General features: G+C 36.4%; 1 protein-coding gene across 4 annotated transcripts in view; it reads right to left on the reverse strand.

Moving 5' to 3' along the window:
- Nucleotides 1–1,327: 1,327 nt before the first annotated feature.
- Nucleotides 1,328–20,709, reverse strand: part of LOC149072940 (uncharacterized) — a 102,678-nt gene continuing 83,296 nt past the window's right edge. For 2 of the 4 annotated variants that reach the window (XM_089246873.1, XM_089246871.1), the window contains exons 2-3: nt 6,984–7,084; nt 1,328–3,491 (exon numbers count right to left, since the gene is read on the reverse strand). In XM_089246873.1, the coding sequence (XP_089102999.1) occupies nt 1,918–3,491; nt 6,984–7,074 (1,665 nt within the window). In that variant the 5' untranslated portion in view covers nt 7,075–7,084 and the 3' untranslated portion in view covers nt 1,328–1,917. Of the gene's footprint in view, nt 3,492–6,983; nt 7,090–20,709 lie in introns of all 4 variants that reach the window. The other 2 variants (XM_089246872.1, XM_089246870.1) reach the window with 1 other exon arrangement.

Genomic DNA, 20,709 nt, shown 5'->3' on the forward strand with positions numbered 1-20,709 from the left:
AGGAAATTTTTAGTACACACACACGTAATGCGTGCCCACTTATCTGTTAAAATGACATGACAACATCAAACTCAGATGCCAGCAACATTACTGCAACAGTTTTTTGATACAGCATTTTCCACTATTTTGTTTGACAATGGTACAGTCAAACTTGGTTAATTCGAAGCTCATGAGGACAGCAAAAAAGTTCGAATTATCCAAAATTTGAATTATCAAATTCATCAATATAGGATGACTATGCTTTCATAAAGAATCCAAAACTTTAATAATTATAAAAATGTATTGAATGCTATCATTTACTATGCCTGTATGAAACGTAAAAACAATCACGAAAACTATTTCATTTGTAAATTGGAAATTTGAATTTTCTTTTTCTTTTGGGTTATTTTTAACATTGCACAAAATCTTCAAGTTGATTTAGAGAATGAAGATGCGATTCGAGCTTCAACAGCCTTATTTTTTCTAACATGTCCGTAGCTTCTGCAAGTGCTGGAATAGGGATCTCTGTTGCTTTCTATGGTTCGTTTTCGGTTCTCATCATGATAAGCTTCAACGTGACTTTATTCTATTTCATCAATTTCCATATCCGCAAAGCAGCTTTGGTTAGACATGGTGAAAGAAAAATGTTGCTAAGCTACATGGAAATTCCAAACTAAACGAACAATGTCGAAAGAAAGACATGACTCCCCAACACATTTTACCAGTTAAGTGATTGGGATTTCAGCACCTGGATTTTCAAGGTTTTGAACACTCCGTCTGTGTGGAGATTGCTATTCACACATATATAAACTTTCGTATTTCCTGAGTAGTAGGATTTGCATCTGCTCATGGCAGGTGCTAATTAAGTAATCCAAGAACCGGTGAAATTCCAGCTGCACACGGAAAGACCAAAACTAGAAAGTGGAAACTGCTAACAAAAACATTGTTTCTTACTTGTTGCTTAAAGTCACAACAAAAGAGTTTAGATTTGGGTTAGACAATAACAAAGAGTTAGATATATTGCGTGTGTTTGATCCGGATGAAACTAGTTCTGGTAGAATGGTCATATGATACCTGTATTTGGCGAATATTCACAGAGTTTCAAAAGTTTCTTTAAGTACTTGTTACTTACGTTATATGGACAACTAGCATCGATCGAATTTCTATGGCACCAACCATATAACCCCGATTGTTTTCACTATTGATACAATTAGTTTAATGCTATAATTGTAACCATTTTACTTAAGTCTCCATTAACATTTTTTTTAAAAAAACTAAAATTCCCACGAAATCTTATTTTCCAAAAAAAAAAACAAAAAAAAAACACCGAAAAGAAACTTCAAACAAATTTTGATGTTGTAATCTTACTATCTAACACTCAAGATTTTATTGGAATTTTTATTGGATTTTCCACATAAATACACTCATTTTGTTTTGAGCATTTATCACAATAGATATAATCTGGCGAATGAATTAACAACAACAATAATTCATATTTCACACAATTTTAATTTGACATTAATTTTGTTCGGGAGCACTGCGTGACATAAATTTTATTTCACATAATTATAATAATTTTTTTCCTATATAATAATTCATAATAATATCATATATATTTTTGATTCCAGCTATGACCTTATCCAAGATCCTAAAAAACGTTTAAGTATTCTTAGAAATTTCACACATATGTTTATATATATACGTATATAATAACACAAGATACGAAACATAACGATGGAAAACATTTTTTGTCAAAGGAAATCTGAGAATGAAATTATAATCGCAGAGTCACATTCTTTTAATACTGGTTATAGGCGCTCATACAACAAGGGGGAATTGGGGAGGAAGCAGCTTTTGAAGGTGCGGATGGAAATATGTTTCCTCTCTTATTGAAGCGTTAGTGAAACGCTCGGTCGCCACATTGTTTCGGCGGAAGAATCATCCAAAACGCATAAAAATGTTCTTTGTGTTCTGTGGTTCTCCCACGCTTCTGCGCCGTATAACGAGATTTTTCGGGACTTGATCTTCTTCTTCTATGATGTGAAGGTCGCCATTTTCATTACTTTCCGCGTCAGGGTAGTGAGATGCGTAAGAAGTGACTGGCAGCAACAAGAGGTCCTCGGATTCATTTGTTTCCCGTTTGTTTCTAGTTGTCGGTGCAGCTTGGCTAATCTCTGATTTGGAAACGGTTGAATTGGCTCGGTCGATCATTCGGCTTTCGTCATTGGCGGAGATGGCGTCAGCGTATGAATCGTCAACGGATCTTTTTCCGAAATGCATCATATTGTGTTTCTTCTTGTCGTAAACTTGTCGTCTTTCAGGGTTAGAGCCAAAGAGATTAATGTACCGGCTATTAACTGGACCGAGAGGGCCACTAGCTGGTAGCCAGGACGATGGGTCTTGACCGATACGATAGAACTGGTGCTTTCCTGAGCGTATCATCGAATTAGTGGCTTTCTTTTCCATTCGCTCATTGTCATTTTCTGCATTATTTTCACTTTTGCCGTAATGTATCATGCTGTGAGCTCTTTTTTCGTTCAATTCTGCTCCATCTCTTTCCTTGCTCAAGATCATCATGCGTTGGTTGGCTCGCTGTTCTTCATCAGGTTTTATGAAAGCTTCGATCTCCGAAGATTCATTGTAATCATCAAAGGGCTCACGTTTCCCAAAGTACATCATGGAATGTTCTTTCCTCTTGTTGAAATCATCATCGTCATCTCGCTTGCCAAAGTACATCATGGAATGTCCGCTTCGCTTATCAAAATCATCATCGCCATCTCGTTTTCCAAAGTACATCATGGAGTGTCCACTTCGCTTATCAAAATCATCATCGCCATCTCGTTTTCCAAAGTACATCATGGAGTGTCCACTTCGCTTATCAAAATCATCATCGCCATCTCGTTTTCCAAAGTACATCATGGAGTGTCCACTTCGCTTATCAAAATCATCATCGCCATCTCGTTTCCCAAAGTACATCATGGAATGACCTGCTTTTTTCTCCAATTCGTCTGGTTTAATATATGAGTAGCTATCACGTTTGCCAAAGTACATCATGTTGTGACCGAGTCGTTTGTTATTAGCAGTGTCAGCATCAAACTGTCTCTTTCCAAAATACATCATTGAATGACCCATTTTCTTCTGACCAACAGGTGAATCACGCTTACCAAAATACATCATAGAATGTGCTGTTGCTGTTTTCTTTTCTTCAGGACGAGTTATATCACTGAAATCATAATCTACTGCAGAACTTCTTTTGCCGATTCGGATAAAATTATGTTTATCTGCACTTCGTTTGCCAAACCTCATGATACTGTGCCCTCTTTTCCAAGATGGTTCTTGGTTTCTTTGAAGGTATTGAAGAAGATCCGCTACTTTCTTCTGTCCAGGAGATCTTTTGCCAAAATACATGTAGCTATGTCCTTTGGAGTCGGTGTTCCTCTTTTCGGAATCATATTCACCATTATTGAAACTCTGGAAAGGTTCGTTTTTTTCTTCATTTTTCTCCGGCAGTACTGTAATTTAAAGAAGACGAGGATTTAAGTGTTAAATATTTTTTTGCATGTCACTTCGATGATTCTGACTGCACACAATACATAAGTGAACCAAATTTCTGAATTCCCCATGAGAACAGATGGCGTCAGTTCTTTTGCAGCTCTAAACTAATAATCTTAAAAAATGCACCTACACTTTTCACGCAGAAATAGTATTTTGACACCTTTTACGCGTACGGGATGTTGGCAAAATTTTGGACGATGTTTTGTTGAAACACCAGCAATATATTATATCTCAGAAACTGGTATATTGATTAATATTTAGGTAATTAAGGGGGAAAAAGATAAGTGGGAGCAGGTTTTCCCTTAGTCACCTTTTCCCTATATACAGTGATAACTTCGACTAACGAAGATTTTTTTCGCGTTGTTTCTACCTCGGCTAACGAATACGGATTCAGCTGACGAACGTTTTAGGTGACATGGATGCACGCTATCACATAAAACGGCAGCATTGTGAGCTTCATTTTCGCACAATAATCATCAAAATTACTGTCACTCGAGTCCGATTAAATTTATGTCCACCTGAGAATCAGTTTCCAGATATACCTTTATTACTCTTTCAGAAAGCTTTTCAGCCATCTCAAGTGAAATGATTGATTAAGCTAAGAGAAATATGCATTACACACAAAATAGACTTGGAAGTTTTCAGTGCATACGTTCTTTTATTGGAAGACTTTCTTTTATTGCATCAAACTGAGCTGTTTGGACATCTTTAGGGACTTATCTTTTCCATCTGCGTAAGTATGAGAAGCAGAAATAAGCTGACCACATCACATAGGGGAAGATCTATGAACCCGACTGGGTTGTGTACGGCAAGTAAAATGAAAAGATCTTCGGTATCTCATCATTTTTAAAATTTTTCCTTCATCTAATTGCGAAATTAATTCATGTCAGCCTTCTATTTTGCCATTTTGGTATCGCTTCTTAGTGTTTTAGGGGTCATTCAAGTATTACGTCAGCATCGATGAGGGGGGAGGGGGAGTGGGTTTCCGATTTGCTGACTTTTGATGACAAGAGGGAGGAGGGTTTGGTTGGGCAAAAAAAAAAATTTCGATATTTATTGGGCACCAGAACTAACATTCTCCCTATTGATAAGTCCCCTACGAGCCACTTTAGTGATCTCTAAATATTTCACGGATCCTTCAAGTGCTCTGGAAATGTGTCCGGGCCACTTAAGTGCTCTAGAACTGTGCCACGCATCACTCAAGTGATCCGTAATTATGCCACGCATCACTCAAGTGATCCGTAATTATGCCACGGATCACTTAAGTAATCCGGGAATGTTCCGGCGGGTAACTTGAGTGATGTAAAACCGCGCTGGGGACCGCTTAAGTTTTCTAAAACTGTACCACATGTCACTCAAGGGATCTCTAAATGTGTCACGGATCGTTTAAGTGTTCTGGAACTGTGTCGCGGGTTACTTAAGTGATCTTTGAATGTGAAAGTGATCTTTGAGGCCTTCTTCAGTGATCTGAAAATGTGCCACGGGCCACTTAAATACTCTGGAATTGTGCCACGGGTCGTTTAAGTGATTTGTAAATGTGCCGCTTAGTTCATTTTTACAAAATTGGCTTTTGGGGGGGGGGAAAGCCACATCAGATAACCTTCAGTGACACATTTGGTCTGCGGGTCAAGGGTTTACCATATATGGTTAAAAGGGTGGGTCGCAATCAATTTCTTAAAGAGAAATTTTGAGTTCTTACCCTTCAAATAGCATTGAAATTAACAGAAATCGATTGTATAATAACATATAAAGGTATTTTCTTTCGAAATTTTAATTAAAAAAAAAATTTTTTTTGCATTAAAAATTTTTTTTTTCGTCTGGGAGGGGGTGGCGCACGAGCCCCCTATGCCCCCCTTCCGCGTACGTTTCTGATCCCACCAATATGCGTTAGGAGGGGGACAGTACTGACGGAATAATGCTGACAAGGGGAGGGGGGTCAAAAATGGCTGAAATGGCGTAATACTTGAACGGCCCCTTATAAAACTTACTGACAAATTTTGGGCCGAAAATTTTGAAATTAATTAAATGATTTTCCATAGACACCTATAAGAAATCAAGTTTCGGGTTTGAATGTGAAGTTCGGCTTGAATGTGATTTTCGAATCATCTTCATTAGCTGAGATATGATTGTACAATATGTGGTACAATATATTTTTTATTCGTCAAACCGTAACCATGGAGAAAAAAAATGCTGTGGTAAAGTAGGAAAAATCGAATTTCGACCATAGGGTTACCAACGGAACGTCGCAATGATGAGAGGGAAAGATGAGAGCTACTCTACTACGAGATACCTCGCCCTTGTACGAGAAGAAGTTAAATTGATAATAGATGTAAATATAATTGTGTACACGGTATAAATTGCTGTAGAGAATTATGGAAAATCATTTCATTAACATTAGGTAAACATCTACAGCTAAGGAATTTAACACATCTTAAAAATATGCTGTTTAATTTATTCTTGTAGTTGAGCTAAGCCGTCTTAATAATATGGACTGCAGCAAGGCTGTACAAAGGTCCCTAGGTCACCAAGGCGACTAAAAAATTTGTATCGGCACCGAAAATTTTGTTTGTATTGTTATCAAATTGCAGGCTGAGAGCAGCAGAAAGTGTTTGGAATTTATAGTAGTTTACCTGCAACACGAAAATGGATCACTATACCCTAAAAAGTCAAAAGAAGCATTATGTTGGACCGTCTAGATTTTTTTGCGATTTGTGCCCTGAAATGTCCTTAGCCCTGAACTAGAGTTATTTAGATTGAGATAATGGACTGGTGCGATAAAAACATTGAAAAAATTTCTGAAATATGAGTGATCTGCCAAAGCAAAGAGGATGCAATAACGTAGAGGTACGATGCTTGTGCCAAACTGGTACCACTAGGTTTATTACAATGTTGAGAGATCTCTTTGAGTTTAGTTTTGGTGATACCACCATGCAACTGTGTCTACATTGTGTCACATACTGATATACAGTGCTGTATTTTCAAGCCAGTTGGACCTTGGAATAACATGTCTTATTTATACGGGAAGCATAAGAACTTGAGGTTGAGTAAATTTTTAAATTAATATTTAAACGTTCAATACAAAATATAGCTAGATTTTACGCACTGCAGATTAGCGCTACTTTTACTTGATAATAAAAAAATATAAAAGATGGGTTAGAAGACTTCTTTTGCCTTCCTTCAAAATTACATAAGATATTCCAGCAGATTTTAAAATATAAGAATTTACTGTTATGCCGGGATCATACAATAAAAGTTCTTTTATAATATTTGAAAATGCAACTACTAAGCGTATCGGTTACATTCAAGCAAATGTAACCAATAGGCTTACTGGTTGTTCTCTTCAAGTTTTGTAAAAGATATTTTTTAAAACTTTTATAGTGTAATCCCGGCCTTACTGTTAAGTTTATCGAGACGTAAATGAGTATATATTTATTACTCATCGAACATACCCGGGGCTGTGTTTCTATCGTCTAGTAATCCTCCACCGACATGCAGTGCAACGCACAAAAGGATCAATAGGCTTTCCTTCAGGAAATTCATTTTGCTCAGCCTAGACTGAAAAAAGAAAACAAAAATATTCTATGTAGCGAAAGATATGAAAAATCAACATTGCATTGAAATCAATTACATTTAATCAGTAAGAATAACTTAATGTATGGTTTGAACTCGATCTCATAGTGCAGGTATTAAACGCACATGCAGTGAGTTTTTGCTTTCCCACAATCATGACAGAAACACGAAGTATCTCAGAATTGAAACGGAGAACTATCCGAGGAATTTGGGAGCCTTTATTACAAAATTTTAAGAATTTTAATGTATTGGTTTTTGTAAATGATATACCAACAGATGTATTAGAATTCCATGAAAAATATAGGTACTATATTAAGAGGTAAGAATTTTTAGGATCTACCGTGAAGTGAAGATGCAGATTAAATTGTATCATCCCGAAAATTTTTGGAGAAACGGGGCAAGTTGACGGATGGAGTTGACGAATCATCTATTTCTCAAAACGTATCAGAAATCTCTGTATACAGAGTTACATAATACTCGTACTGACTAACGATGCAATGATTGTGGAAACGGGACACCAGTCTTGCGAGACTTTCATTGCTTAGAGGAGCTTCATTTTTTTATCTGTCTTATAAGAAAGCAGGTATTACTATAAGTTGCAAGATCTTGCAGAGAAGAGTTGCTGCGCGATTTTCATGTTATATACATCTAATAGAACACTCTTTGGATGTATCTCACTCTTTGTACTCGGAAATATAAATTGAAGCTATCATGGGCATCCTGTTTGTGGGTGTAGCAAAATTTACGAAAAATTCCCATCACGGGCTAGACGATGGATGAAATAGTCATCTTGTCCTTCACGGATTACGTCTGAAGTAATGAAAAACGCTAATTTCAATTTTGATTATCTATATACAACTGTATATAAAATAACATGTCCTGACTGATTCACCGATTCATCATCGCCGAGCCGAAACCACTGAAGCTATAAATATGAAATTTGATCAGTAGTTTTATTTCATGACGTAAAGACTCTCTAACAAGGAAAGGGTTCCGGGGCGACGTCTTCGAAACGTTTTGAAAAAAATTACCACTAATTTTACTCATTTAAATGTGCATAGAAATATGAAAAAATCGGCGGAATCAATTATGGATCACTAAAAAAAAAAATTCTAAACATTAATATTTTGAACACCAAGAGACGCCAAGAATGAATTTAAAAATCCCCCAACCCTAGAGAGAATCCCCAACCCAACATTCAAATAACACAAGATCAGGTACAGCACAGAATAAGAAAGAGAAAAAAAAAAGAAGGAAGAAAAGAAAAAGAAGAGCTATAGAGTTTATGTCCCGCCTTATGACCCCATTGAGGGGGTCATAAGGTGGGTTCAAAGATTATATGGAGAACCGCTGAAGCTATAAATATGAAATTCGAGTAGTAGTTTTATTTTATGACGTAAAGGTTCACTAAGAAGGGTTTTTCCGAAATTCGATCCCTGAGCAGGATCACAACAAGGTTCAAAGGTTATATGGAGAGTTTGATCATTTTTGTCGTACTATGGCCATTTTTTGTACACGAGGGCTAATTAGACCGGGACCTACAATTTATTGCCGATTCCGAACGACAGAGCATTTTTATACTCATCGAGAGGTTGGTGCGCTAACCCCTTGATGTGGGACTCCCTGAGGTAGCAATTTTTTCTGCGGTCATGTCGCTGATTCTGTTGTACCTCTGTGTTAGGAAAATTTTCTGACAAGGATAAACCGGGTATCGAACTCGCGACACCTCTAAACTTTGGTACTTTAGACGAGTATCTTATTGACCTGGGCTACCGCGCGCCCCTATATGGAGAGCAGCTATAAATATTGAATTGCGCAGTAGTTTTACTTTATGACGTAAAGACTCACTAAGAAACGATTTTTTGAAATTCGACCCTTAAGGGGGTCATAAGGGGAGTTCAAAGGTTACATGGAGAACCACTGAAACTATAAATATGAAATTTTGTGGGTCATAAGGAGGGGGGTTCAGAGGTTATATGGGGCAATCATCGCTGAGCACAAACCACTGAAGCAATAAATATTGGTCAGTATTATATTTTATAAGTGAGTCTGTATACAGGGTGATTAAGAAAAGATAAGAAAACTTTAAGAGGTGACAGTACACACCAATACAAACAACTATCATCAAAGAATGCATGGTCTAACATGAAATGCAAATGCGCTAGCGCATTTCGAAACGGCCGCTCCGCAAACGTTGAAACGGCATTCCCGTTGAAATTTATCAGGAGAAAAAGAACGCCACGTGTATGCAAATGTAACCTGGGGAAGAAGAAGAAACCGTATGCAAATCTGCGTCACAGTGAATAAAAGGCGCGGACTCAGTATTACCAAAATGCGCCATTATCTCGTACGTTACAACTGTTAGAACGATAGCACGCTGGAATAACTTCACACGGCTGGCGTCCGTGCCTTTCATTCACTGTGACGCAGATTTGCGTATGGTTTCTTCTTCTTCCCCAGGTTACATTTGCATGCATGATGTTCTTTTTCTTCCGATAAATTTCAACGGGAATGCCGCGTCAACGTTTGCGGAGCGGCCGTTTCGAAACGCGCTAGTGCGTTTGCGTTTCATGTTAGGACATGCATTCTTTGATGGCAATTGTTTGTGTTGGTGTGTACTATCGCCTCTTAAAGTTTTTCCCATCTCTTCTGAATAATCCTGTATACAGTGAGTGCTATAAGTTAGTCCGTATACAGACACTCACTAAGACGGGAATTCTCAAAATTAAACCCCCGGGAGGGGAGGGGGGTCATCACCAAGCAATTCCCAGATTACCAAATCCACGCGAGCGAAGCCGCGGGTAGCAGCTAGTAATACATATTTATATAAATGAATGATAAAAAAGTTGTTACGTAATATATAAGAGGGTAATCATAATACAATTTTCCCCAATGTAAAAAAATTTAACTTCTTTCAAATTCCAATAAATTCAACTTTGGTATTATATTTCTTTCTCTGAGCAGCTACTTTTCCTTCACTGAGCAAATTGTCTCAGTTTCTAACCATCGAAAACATACATTCAACTGATCTTCTTAAATAGTTACCATCTTTAAACTGATGTATTACCAATCCGAGTCAGAAGAAAGTATAGGTATCACACCATAATAGTCTAAGGCAATAATGGTATGTTGATGAGAGGATTTCATCGAAGACAGAAATTACTCTGCTATATATCATTTATTTTTCTCAGACATATCCCGCAGTGAAAATGTAATAAAACTAAGCAATGCCGCTCCTCATTTTCAGAAAGTGTCTATGTCTCGTTTCTATAGTGTCTATGTCTTATTAAACTTGGATTAAATTGGTATTGTCTGTGTATAAGCCCGCATCGACTCGGTGGAATAATGTGGCCCCCTCTGGATCAATGTGCTCAATAGCAGCAGTGAAAGAAAATGGATCCACATCAAAAAGAAGCTATAAAATCTTCTTGTTGTTGTCTCGCAAGGTCAGCTCTTGTTTTGTTCCATGAAGTCTCACAAAGTTGTTTACTATTGCCGTCAATTCATTGAAGAGATTTATTTAGCAGCTCGATATATACTTAACGACATTTTTCTTCTAATGGGAAAATGTATCCACCGCACAGAATTCTCTTTCTGTGACGGGAACTTATGTTAATTTCGTGAAAGATGAGTGAAATTTTATTATACTCGTTCGCAGAATGAGTTTGTGAGCTAGAACATCTCATTGCTGAATTTCAAAGAAATGCATATGTACTGTACAGCAGAGCTAGTCAAATCCCAGAAGCCAGGTCACCATGTCGACTAAAAAATCGGTATCGACGCCTGAAATTTTCTTTGTGTAGTTACTAAATTGCTGGCTGAGAGCAACACAAAATGTATGGAATTTATAGTAGCTTATCTGCCAACATGAAAGAGGGTCACTATGCCCTGAAAAATTGAAGCATTATTTTTGGACTTTTTTTTGTCGCCTAAAAAATTGTTCTGGCTCCTAGATTTTTTTTTTACGTTTTGCCAAAGGTTTCGTTAAAAAAGAAATTTCTACTCGTGGGACACATACAAAAAAAACATTCGAAGAGCATTCCCCAATTTTTATGCTCGTGGCACCCTTTGAAATGAGAACGGAATTATAAATATCCCCCACATATATACTCAATCTTGAGATTTTTTAGTGGTACCCTGGTCAGGAATAAGAGGCGTACGCGCGAGGCCCAACCCCGATTTTCTTTTGAATATTTTCGTAAAAAAATTACAAATATCGAAAGAAAATATCTTTTATATGCTATTTTTATAAATTTCTGTCAATTTAATTGCTCTTTTGAAGGTTGGTAACTCAAAATTTCTCTGAAAAAAAAAATTCCTTCGGCCTCATAGACATAAGATTATAATATTATAACCCCATTTACGATCACCGGCGAAATATCTCATCCAAACGCCAGTGAAAGAAATTCATGCCAGCTATCCCATGTGTTTTATCATCGCGAAACTTCATTGTAATCCTATTGAACGCGAAAGTTGTTTTTTCCCCTATCTTTCTACACTCCAGTTTAGTGATTCCCCCTTCACACACATAATGTATCTTTATTATATGCGAGAGGAAAAAAAGAACACATAGGGGAGGGAAACAATTATATACATTCTGTGGAAATAGGGGAGGGTGGTAAAGGGGGAGGGGCGAAAAGGTGGAAGGGCGAAAAAAATATTTTTCCCTTTTGTTTCTAAAATACAAACAAGCGAGAGAACCAGTTTTATCACCGATACTTCTAATACAGATCATCCAAATTTGTCGTAAAAAGCCAGTACGTGAATGGGTTAATTATAATATTACTAGCCATAATACCCGGCGCTTCCCGGGTTTTCTTCAATTACTGGGAGGATTGGAAAAGTGACAAACCATTATAAAGGAATAAACTGTCATAATGGCAGCATTAAAGATGTGACAAACCATTGTAAAGGCATATACACGTCTGAAGCGTATTGTTGGGAATCACGGTAGCCAAAGTAAACGTTCCGAATGTGATTGTTGAGGCCCAAAATCATTGTTGCCCGACAGTTTTTTTGCCCATTTCGGGCATTCGGCCAGCTCTGACGAACTTTTAAAGTAGCCTACGGTTCAATCCCGGTCCTGTTTGGTATATATGCAAAATCTGGCGACGATCGGTCTAAAACTGTAGATTTGTATACATACATACAGACTTTCACATTTATATATAAGATGTCTATGTTGTGTCCCCCTCAAGCTTTTTTGTGCTCCCCTCCCCCGAAAGGTCGGTCCTTCGTACGCTCCTGTTAGGAATTACTAACTTATTGAAATTTTTCAATTCAATTTCATCTCCAAAAAGCTCATTGTTGACACCCAAAGGCGCAGATGCACCAACAAGCATGTTGGAAAACGGCTTGTTGTACAGCACTTACGTGCAAATGCTCTTTTCTTCATTTGGTATTCGGGGTTGCTTGGAAACCTATTCGTTTCTTTTGGACTGGAGGGTACTGCTTTCACGTTACTGAAAGCTGTACGGCAGGGTGCAAACTGGCGCCATATTGCAAGCGATGCAGCATGTAACTCAGCGCTGATTGGTTAAACCACCTGAAATTCAGGTTTTAACCAATCCGCGTCAAATTGCAGGCTGCATCGCGGCAATTTCGAGATATCTCGTCAAACTTGATCTGCTTTTTTTTCCCGCTACCCCGAAATATCTCGTCTTCTAAAAATGCGTTGAAATTGTCTTTCCGGTAAAACATATTTTCCACCCTCCCTCCAATCACCAATCAACTACCAGTGGGAGGAATCAGCTCCTGTTCAAGGTTACATAAGAGAAAGAGCGTGAAAAAGGGACGCAGGTTGTTTTTCCCCTTTCTTTCAACACTGTAAAGAAAAATATAAGCTCAGTATAAATATAATACAGAGATTTTTTTTCCAAAAAAAGTACCTCTCTTCCTAGAAAGCCACACACGTCATGGCAGGTGTTTCTGTATGGTAGTGAGGGAAATAAAAGCGATGGGCAGAGTAAATCTTCTTGTTAGGGGAAAGCAGTTATCAGCTCACAATCGGAAAAAAAAATTATTGTCGAATATAAGGTGGCAATTTGTGAAGGTTTCACAATTTCAAATGAGGCAATTGTAATGCAGATCAGGAAAATTCTAAAAACCACTTAAAGAATTAACAAGACTTATCGCATCAGTAGATGGAACGTCTGATTCTGACGCAACAATTCAAAAACCCCAACCAATATTTTCATCGCACAATACTTCTTTTTCCTTAGGACTGAAATGCACTCATGCACAAAATTCAAGCAACAAACTGATAATTCTCCATTGTAACGGGTAACGGTATGATGATCTGGACAGAAATTGCTATTAGCGACCGTACCGAACCCCCCATGCCTTCACTAGATGTTCAGAGACGGTAGTGCGTGCGCTATCTAGATGACATCCTTGCACCACACGCTCGCACCATTTGTTTCTGTCACGAGACCCAATGCCATGTTTATGGACGATAATGAAAAAGTTAACACAGTTTGTGTTGTCGAGTATTACGTTCGCGCGGTCTGAATCGTTGACTCGTATGGAATAGCCACCCATTTCTTTTGACTTGAACCCAGGAGGATATATTAGACATCCATGGAAGACATTCAACTGATCCTCCCTAAAGTCTCGGTGAGCTGCGAACAAGTCTTTCGCTTAAATGGACCCTGATACCGCAAAACGCCATTGATAATCTTATTATTGATATAGATCGACGTTGTCGAGCCTGTGCCTCCAGCATAGGCGGTCATATCCCATATATTGGCCGACTTTTTCTCCATTTTGAATTTTCTCTATTTTCTTTGTAATTTCACCAGAGAGTGTCCTTTGCTTCACCCTATGATCTGTGTAAGTTCCAACAAAAAAGAATTGAAATATTTACTTTTATAAGCATTTTTGATTTTGTTGCTTAACTAATGAGCATTATTGTAATAATAGAGAATATTTACAACTGTATGCTTATACTAAACCAGTGATTTTCCAGTTTCCAGAAGTAGTTCCTACAAATTCTAAATGAATTCACGTTCAGGCATTTTTCAAGCGGCGAATAAAATTCACGAAGAGCGAATGTAATTTGTGTAAATGTTCGTATAAGAGTTAGTTTTAGTTTCTTCCCCATGTGGACGATAAACTGTCAACGAATATCGTGTTTGCATAGGCGCTTGTTCAAATACATTCTTTCAAAAGTTATTTTAAAAGTGTATATAGAGGAAAGACACGGAATTGATCAAACAACGCTAAGAAACTCCTCGTGATTTGTAGGTATTTACGAAACAATGAAAAAGTTTCGATTCGTTATGAAGTCGGTCATTTTTTTTTCGAAAACATCTCGATGTAAAATACGTACAGGAAAAACGTTGACATTCAAAAATAATGCATTAGAAAATTTCTCGTTGGAGATTATTTAAGAAAAATGCTTCCATATCCTGTGCCATCTTTACCGTATATCTTACGGGTACTTAATACCAGAATCAATATGATATATTATCGCTATTACGGCTTTGTGAGCTTTAAAAAGCTTTTCGAGACTAATTTAATACTTTTACCTTCTATTTCTAAGATACGAGTCCTCAGGAGACTTCAAAGAAGATGTAGAAAAAGATATAACAGAAAAATATCTACCATTTTTTCCACATCGTGGGCGACATTTTTTCTCCCTTAAAATCGAAATTTTTCTTTGATGGCGAACTTGAAATCCGATTTCTCGTTAGATTTTAAAACAAAAGTTTATTCAGCGTAAAAAAAAAAAAAAAATTTTTTTGTTTCACGAAAATTTCTTGGTGCAGATAATATAAACTACAAGTATGAGTAGAGTTACTGATTTTTTGAGTCCCATAATCTCATCAATGCACTTCGCATCTCCGTGAGTTGTTTAAAAATGTATGAAATGAAAGAAAGCTTTTGATTGACTAAAAAAAAAAAAAAACAATCTTGCGTGTATAGATGCAGCTGATAAGATGTTTCGTATTTTGATATGAGTATGTATACAGGGTGATTACTTAATTTCCCTTGCCGCATTTTACTGCCGAACCGTTGATCCTTGAGGCATATTTCCAATAAGAAAAATTGTCCAAATAATGTGTAGAACTCAGATTCGCCATTCTTGTTGCAAGGGAATGTATATAGTTATTAAAATAAAAATATTAACTTTTTGTACAGACACCCTGTCCTTATAAACCCAATCAGAAAGTTGTTCCCCTTTCTTTCCCGGGGCCAACAAAAAAACATCCACGTTTCTAAGTGCAATATATATATATTCACCGAGATATTTAATTACAAAAATCGAAGGGAAGTGGGGAAAGAACAGCAAAAACTAACGGACAACTCTTCTCTCCGTTATTTTATGCGGCTTTTTCCTAACTTTCCCCCGATTTTTGAATTCTAATATCTCTGCGAATATTGTACTTAGAAAAGTGAAACTTTCTTTCTTGGCCTCAGGAGAGACAAGGCAACAACTTTCTAATTGGGTTTTTGGGGATCAGGGTGTCTGTACAAAAAAGTTAATTTTTATATTTTAATAACTATACAACCTCTCGCAACATGAATGACGTATCTGAGTTTCACACGTTATTTGAATAATTTTTCTAACTGGAAGTATCCCTGTTGGAACAACAGTTCGCTAGTGAAATGCACTAAGGTGAATTATGTAATCATCCTGTATATAGAAAGGCGTATCATATTTAAAAAATACTTTGTTTAGTTCGTTGGAAACTGCCAAACTCTTTAAGAAAGAACGTCATTTGTATGATAGATAAAATTGAAAATCCTCATTTGCGTGAAGAGAAACCACTGCATTCGATTAAAGTTACTGCATGGGCTGCGGTATGCGCCAGAGGCATTATCGGCCCCTTCTTCGTGTGAGAAACGATTACTACTGAACGTTACGTTACAATTTTGGAACAATTTGTCAGCACACATGGCGCATACCGCAGCCCATGCAGTAACTTTAGGCGAATGCAGTGGTTTCTCTTCACACAAATGAGGATTTTCGGAACCCCAAAATCTCCAGTTTTGTTTTTTTTTTTTTAAATTTTAAAAAATTTAAAAAAAAACTAAATTTTCGAAATTTCTGTACAGCATTTTTACAGTTTTGCTAATAAACGTACCGTTTACCGCATAATTCTATTGATCTTTGTTGTAGAGATATTTAATTTTGAAATAAGGGCTTATTCGCTGATCACCCTGTATATGACATCCATATTTGTTATGGGCATCTTCTTCTCAGCCACCTTGCTGGGCATTTTACCTGTTGTATCCTTGTATTTGTATTTGAAAATAGTGTGTTATAAAATAAAAATTAATCTAAATTTTTAAATGGTCCCCACTGTCTTCTAACATCTAATTAGAAAGTTGTTCTGTCTCTCTTGGGGCCAACAAAAAAGTTCCGACAAAAAAGTGGGACCGTATAAAAATTTAGATTTTTTATTTTATGTCACACTGTATTTTCACACTTGAAACTGGTACAGAGTAATTTCTGAATACATTTTGAGCATTTTTTAAGTTGGAACCATACCTGTACTACGAACAGTTGATGAGATAAAGGCCTCATTAGGACTTAAAAGACACCTTGTATATAGCCATCTCTCGCATGGCGACGAAAAAAGTGTATGTGGAGCCTACTCTCTCTCTGGACCGTCTTTCATAAGCACATTGAACATTTCCAGGCATTTCCAGCCACTTCGCAAATTGGCCGGCCAAATCCTGAATCATTTCTGAAAAAATCGGACTTTGGCCAAAATTTGGAACTGGATGCACTTCGGACTTTGGCCGTAACATATTTTATGATATATCACCGCATTCACCAAAACAAAATTTCTTTCCAAAATATTTTTTAACGGTTGCAACAGAGCCGTTCTTAGGAGTGTGCGATAGGTGCGGTTGCAGCGGGCCTCACGTTTTGGGGGGGGGGGAGCAGGCATTTACGGTAATAATAATTTCTTTCATAAGTTCTGAATTTTTATCAATTCCGTAAATCTGTATTTTCATTTAGAAAAGAGCAATTCTGGAATCTCTGCATTCTCATCTAGAAAGAAATAATTCTGGAGTCTTTTCTGCATTTTAATGTATAAAAAAAATAAAATTCTGGAATTATTTCTTTCATAAATTTAATAATAAATAAAAATAATTTCCAACATGTCTCGAATGGTTTTTCAAGTAAATTCCAAATTTTCATCAATTCTGGAATTCTGAACATTCATATATTCTGAAACAATTTCTTTTATTCATTCTAAATTTTCGTGATTTTCATTTTCAGAATAGTTTGGATTCTCCTCTATCACAAAAAAAAAAAAAGCAATCGGGTGTAGATTGCTTCGCTATTATTTTCGCACCGGGCCTTGCATCGGGTAAGGGTGGCCCTGGGTAGCAAGATCCGGTAAAATTACGACGCAAAATTTCTCCGATTGCGGTACTAACGCTTATTGTTCCTGTCCAATGAAGAGTTTCTACCCAAAAAAAAGAAAAGAAATTAACACTACATACAGGTGAGTAACTCGTCAATTACAACAATATTGACAGTATGTGGAATAACAATGAACAAATTGGATATAAATTAAAAAATAAAGCACGGACATAGTAGAAAATGAGAAACTTCAAACGCTTTTTCGGAGTGAAAAAAGTACAAATAAGCACGAAAGAAAACAAAGTGAAACAATATGACATTAGAATTTTCAAGGACCGATGAAATTTCTTAGAAAAAGGTTTAAGACTCTGCCGAATACGAGATAGAAAAATTGAACAAAAAAAAAATAATCTAGAAAATTGATGGAAATGTACATCTCTTGGCTGCTCCAGTGGTTTCTAACGGGAATATAGGAACAAGGACTTGAGAAAAATTCTTAAGAGAACAATTTCTGCCTCCATTCGAACGTGCATAGAAAACGATATTTTTTACCTAAGTCTGAACAATAGACATCTCCCAAGAGAGATTAGAAAACAGGAACACAACGTTACTAGCGGGAAAAATATAAAGGAAAAACTGCTTGTGCTGCCGGATTTACCGTCTTCAAAGGAAAAGTATGAAAATAGGAAAAAAAAAAAAGAGAATCAGACTCTTATAATACTCAGCACTTTATCCGATTAAACGTAACAGCTTCCATGCGCTCAATTACAGAATAGTTAGTAGGCTGATTTCCTATTGTGCGGAAACAATTGTTTTTTTCCTTATTGTACGTAAGCAATTGAAGAATTGTAATTTGTAACCAAGACAAAAAAAAAAAAATAACCACACACACACCCACACGTAAGGTTCAGGTAAAAATTGTCTTTTATAAAAGTTCCAGAATCTGTCTGTTGGGAAATTATTAAAATATTCGACGAACCATTATAATACCCATCCCGCTATAGGCCGTAAAGTTACCCGAAATACAAATTACGAGACGGATTTATAAATCCCGATAGGGCAAGAATTATTGTTGCATCTGCTGTACGGGACGACATCCTTTTATGAGAACAGAAATTTATTTCTAGCAATTAATGTCTAGAGCTAAATTTGTTCACTCCGGTATTAATTTAACATGCAGTAATATTCCCAACAACGTTTTAGTTTGGATATAAAACGATACCGAATTCTCAAAAATCTTATCTGATCTACGTTTATTTGGGAGAAGAAACTTTTCACAATTTTTCATAACAAAACTTGACATAATTTTGATGCTTAAATTCTTGAGAAATATTCAATAATAAGTTCTTATTCTTTAAGGTATCCGACTACGTCTAAAACGTCATTCTGGAAGAAAATATCGATTTTTTTTTTGTGAAAGTTCGATTTTTTTTGTGATTCCAAAACAGGCATTGTTTTGTTTATATGACGCTTAGAACCGAAGTTACGTCCACTTTGGAGCGTTTCGTTTTTACATGCAAAATAATCTGTGAATAACAACTTAAAACTTGTTTTACGAAGAATGCTGTTTTTAACATTTTACTTGAGTTTACAACATGATTTCTAAAAATATTTGATCTGTATCGCACGAAATTTTAATATGATATTCTGCCATGTAATGTTTTTGTTTTCAATTGAAATCTAAGGTCTATCACATGTATTTGTCTAATTAGTGTTTTTTACTATATCAACAGATTTGGGTGTAATTTATGAGCACATACCATACAATCCTTTAAATTTTTAGTAAATAAATTGCATCGCCACTAGTTAAATGTGCCTTCAAAATAACAAAACATTTCATTCATAGAACTTTTTGCAATGACGTTTTGAATATTACATGAATTTTGCTTGAAATTTGACATAGAAATGACTTTTCATAGAAAATGACATTAGGTAGTCCACAATTTTTTTATTTTTTTCACTATTTTGAGACGCTCTCAATCGAAAATTTTTTATTAACTTCACTCCAGTACAATTTTAAAGGAAAGTGACAATAAAGGTTGTCGAATACCTTAAAACGTCATTTTGGAAGAGAATATCGATTTTTATTTATTATTATTTTTAATGAAAGCCCCATTTTTGTGATTCCAAGACTGGCCTTGTTTTGTTTATACAACGCTTAGAAACGAAGTAACGTCACTTTAGTGTTGCATTTGTACATACAAGTAATCTGTAAATAAAAACTTCAAACGTATTCCACGAAGAATGCTATTTTTGACATTTATTGAGTTTTAAACATGCTTTCTAAAAATGTATTGTATCATTACAAAATTTTAATATTTTGTCCTATAATGTTAAGGTCATGAAATAAAGAAATAAAGTCTAAGGTCTATCACATGTATTTGTCTAATACACGTTATGACATGTTAAACATGTTAAATGAAATTTCGAAAAATTCACACATACATTAAAAGATTTGTGCGTAACTTACGCGCATACCATACAATCCTTTAAATTTTAGTACACGACTTACATCAACACTAGCTAAATGTACTGGGACAATAACAAAACATTTCGTTCATAGAATTTTTTAAAATTGTGTTTCGATTACAGGGCTGCAACTAGATGCTCGATCAGTCGGGGCAAGCACGCATTTTGGCGCCCCCTCATAATGTCGAAGGAGAGGTTAAAGAGTGAAATTTGCGCTCCCTCTAGTCCGGCGCCCGGGGCACCAGAACCGACTGCACCCCACTAGTTGCGGCCCTGTTCGAATATTACATCAATTTTGCTTAAAATATGACATAAAGTGACTTTAAATCGAAAATGAAATCATCATAATCAAAAACACTTTCAATCCATTGCTGAATGTAGGTCTTCTCTCAATTTTTTCATTCTACTCGTTCTGATGTTTTTGCCATTAAGTTGACTCCAGCCACCTTTCGGATCTCACCATTCCATCTAGTTAGGGACGCCTTCTCGGACGTTAAACATTACAGGGTTACCGATCCAGAATACTTTATGGTTCATCTGTTGCCCTGTCTTCTTGAAATTTCGAGCCCATTTCCATTTTAGAGGTTTAATTTTTTGCATTTTGACTCCTTATCCACTTGATTAGTTTCCTGTCTCTCCTTGTGATAGCCTAGCATACCATACTCCTTTGTGCGCTCTGTAGTCTTTGTATCGTTTTGCTTGTGAGTGTCCATGCTTCAGTTTCATAAGTCAGTGCTGGTAGCATACGCTGATTGAATACTTTTCTTTTCAGGCATAGGGGCCGTTCAAGTATTACGTAAGCAAATTTTTAG

The sequence above is a fragment of the Pholcus phalangioides genome, unplaced genomic scaffold (assembly GCF_987345545.1).
Source record: "Pholcus phalangioides strain wild (caught in Gottingen) unplaced genomic scaffold, Ppha-v1.0 ptg000017l_1, whole genome shotgun sequence".
Classification (NCBI taxonomy): domain Eukaryota; kingdom Metazoa; phylum Arthropoda; class Arachnida; order Araneae; family Pholcidae; genus Pholcus; species Pholcus phalangioides.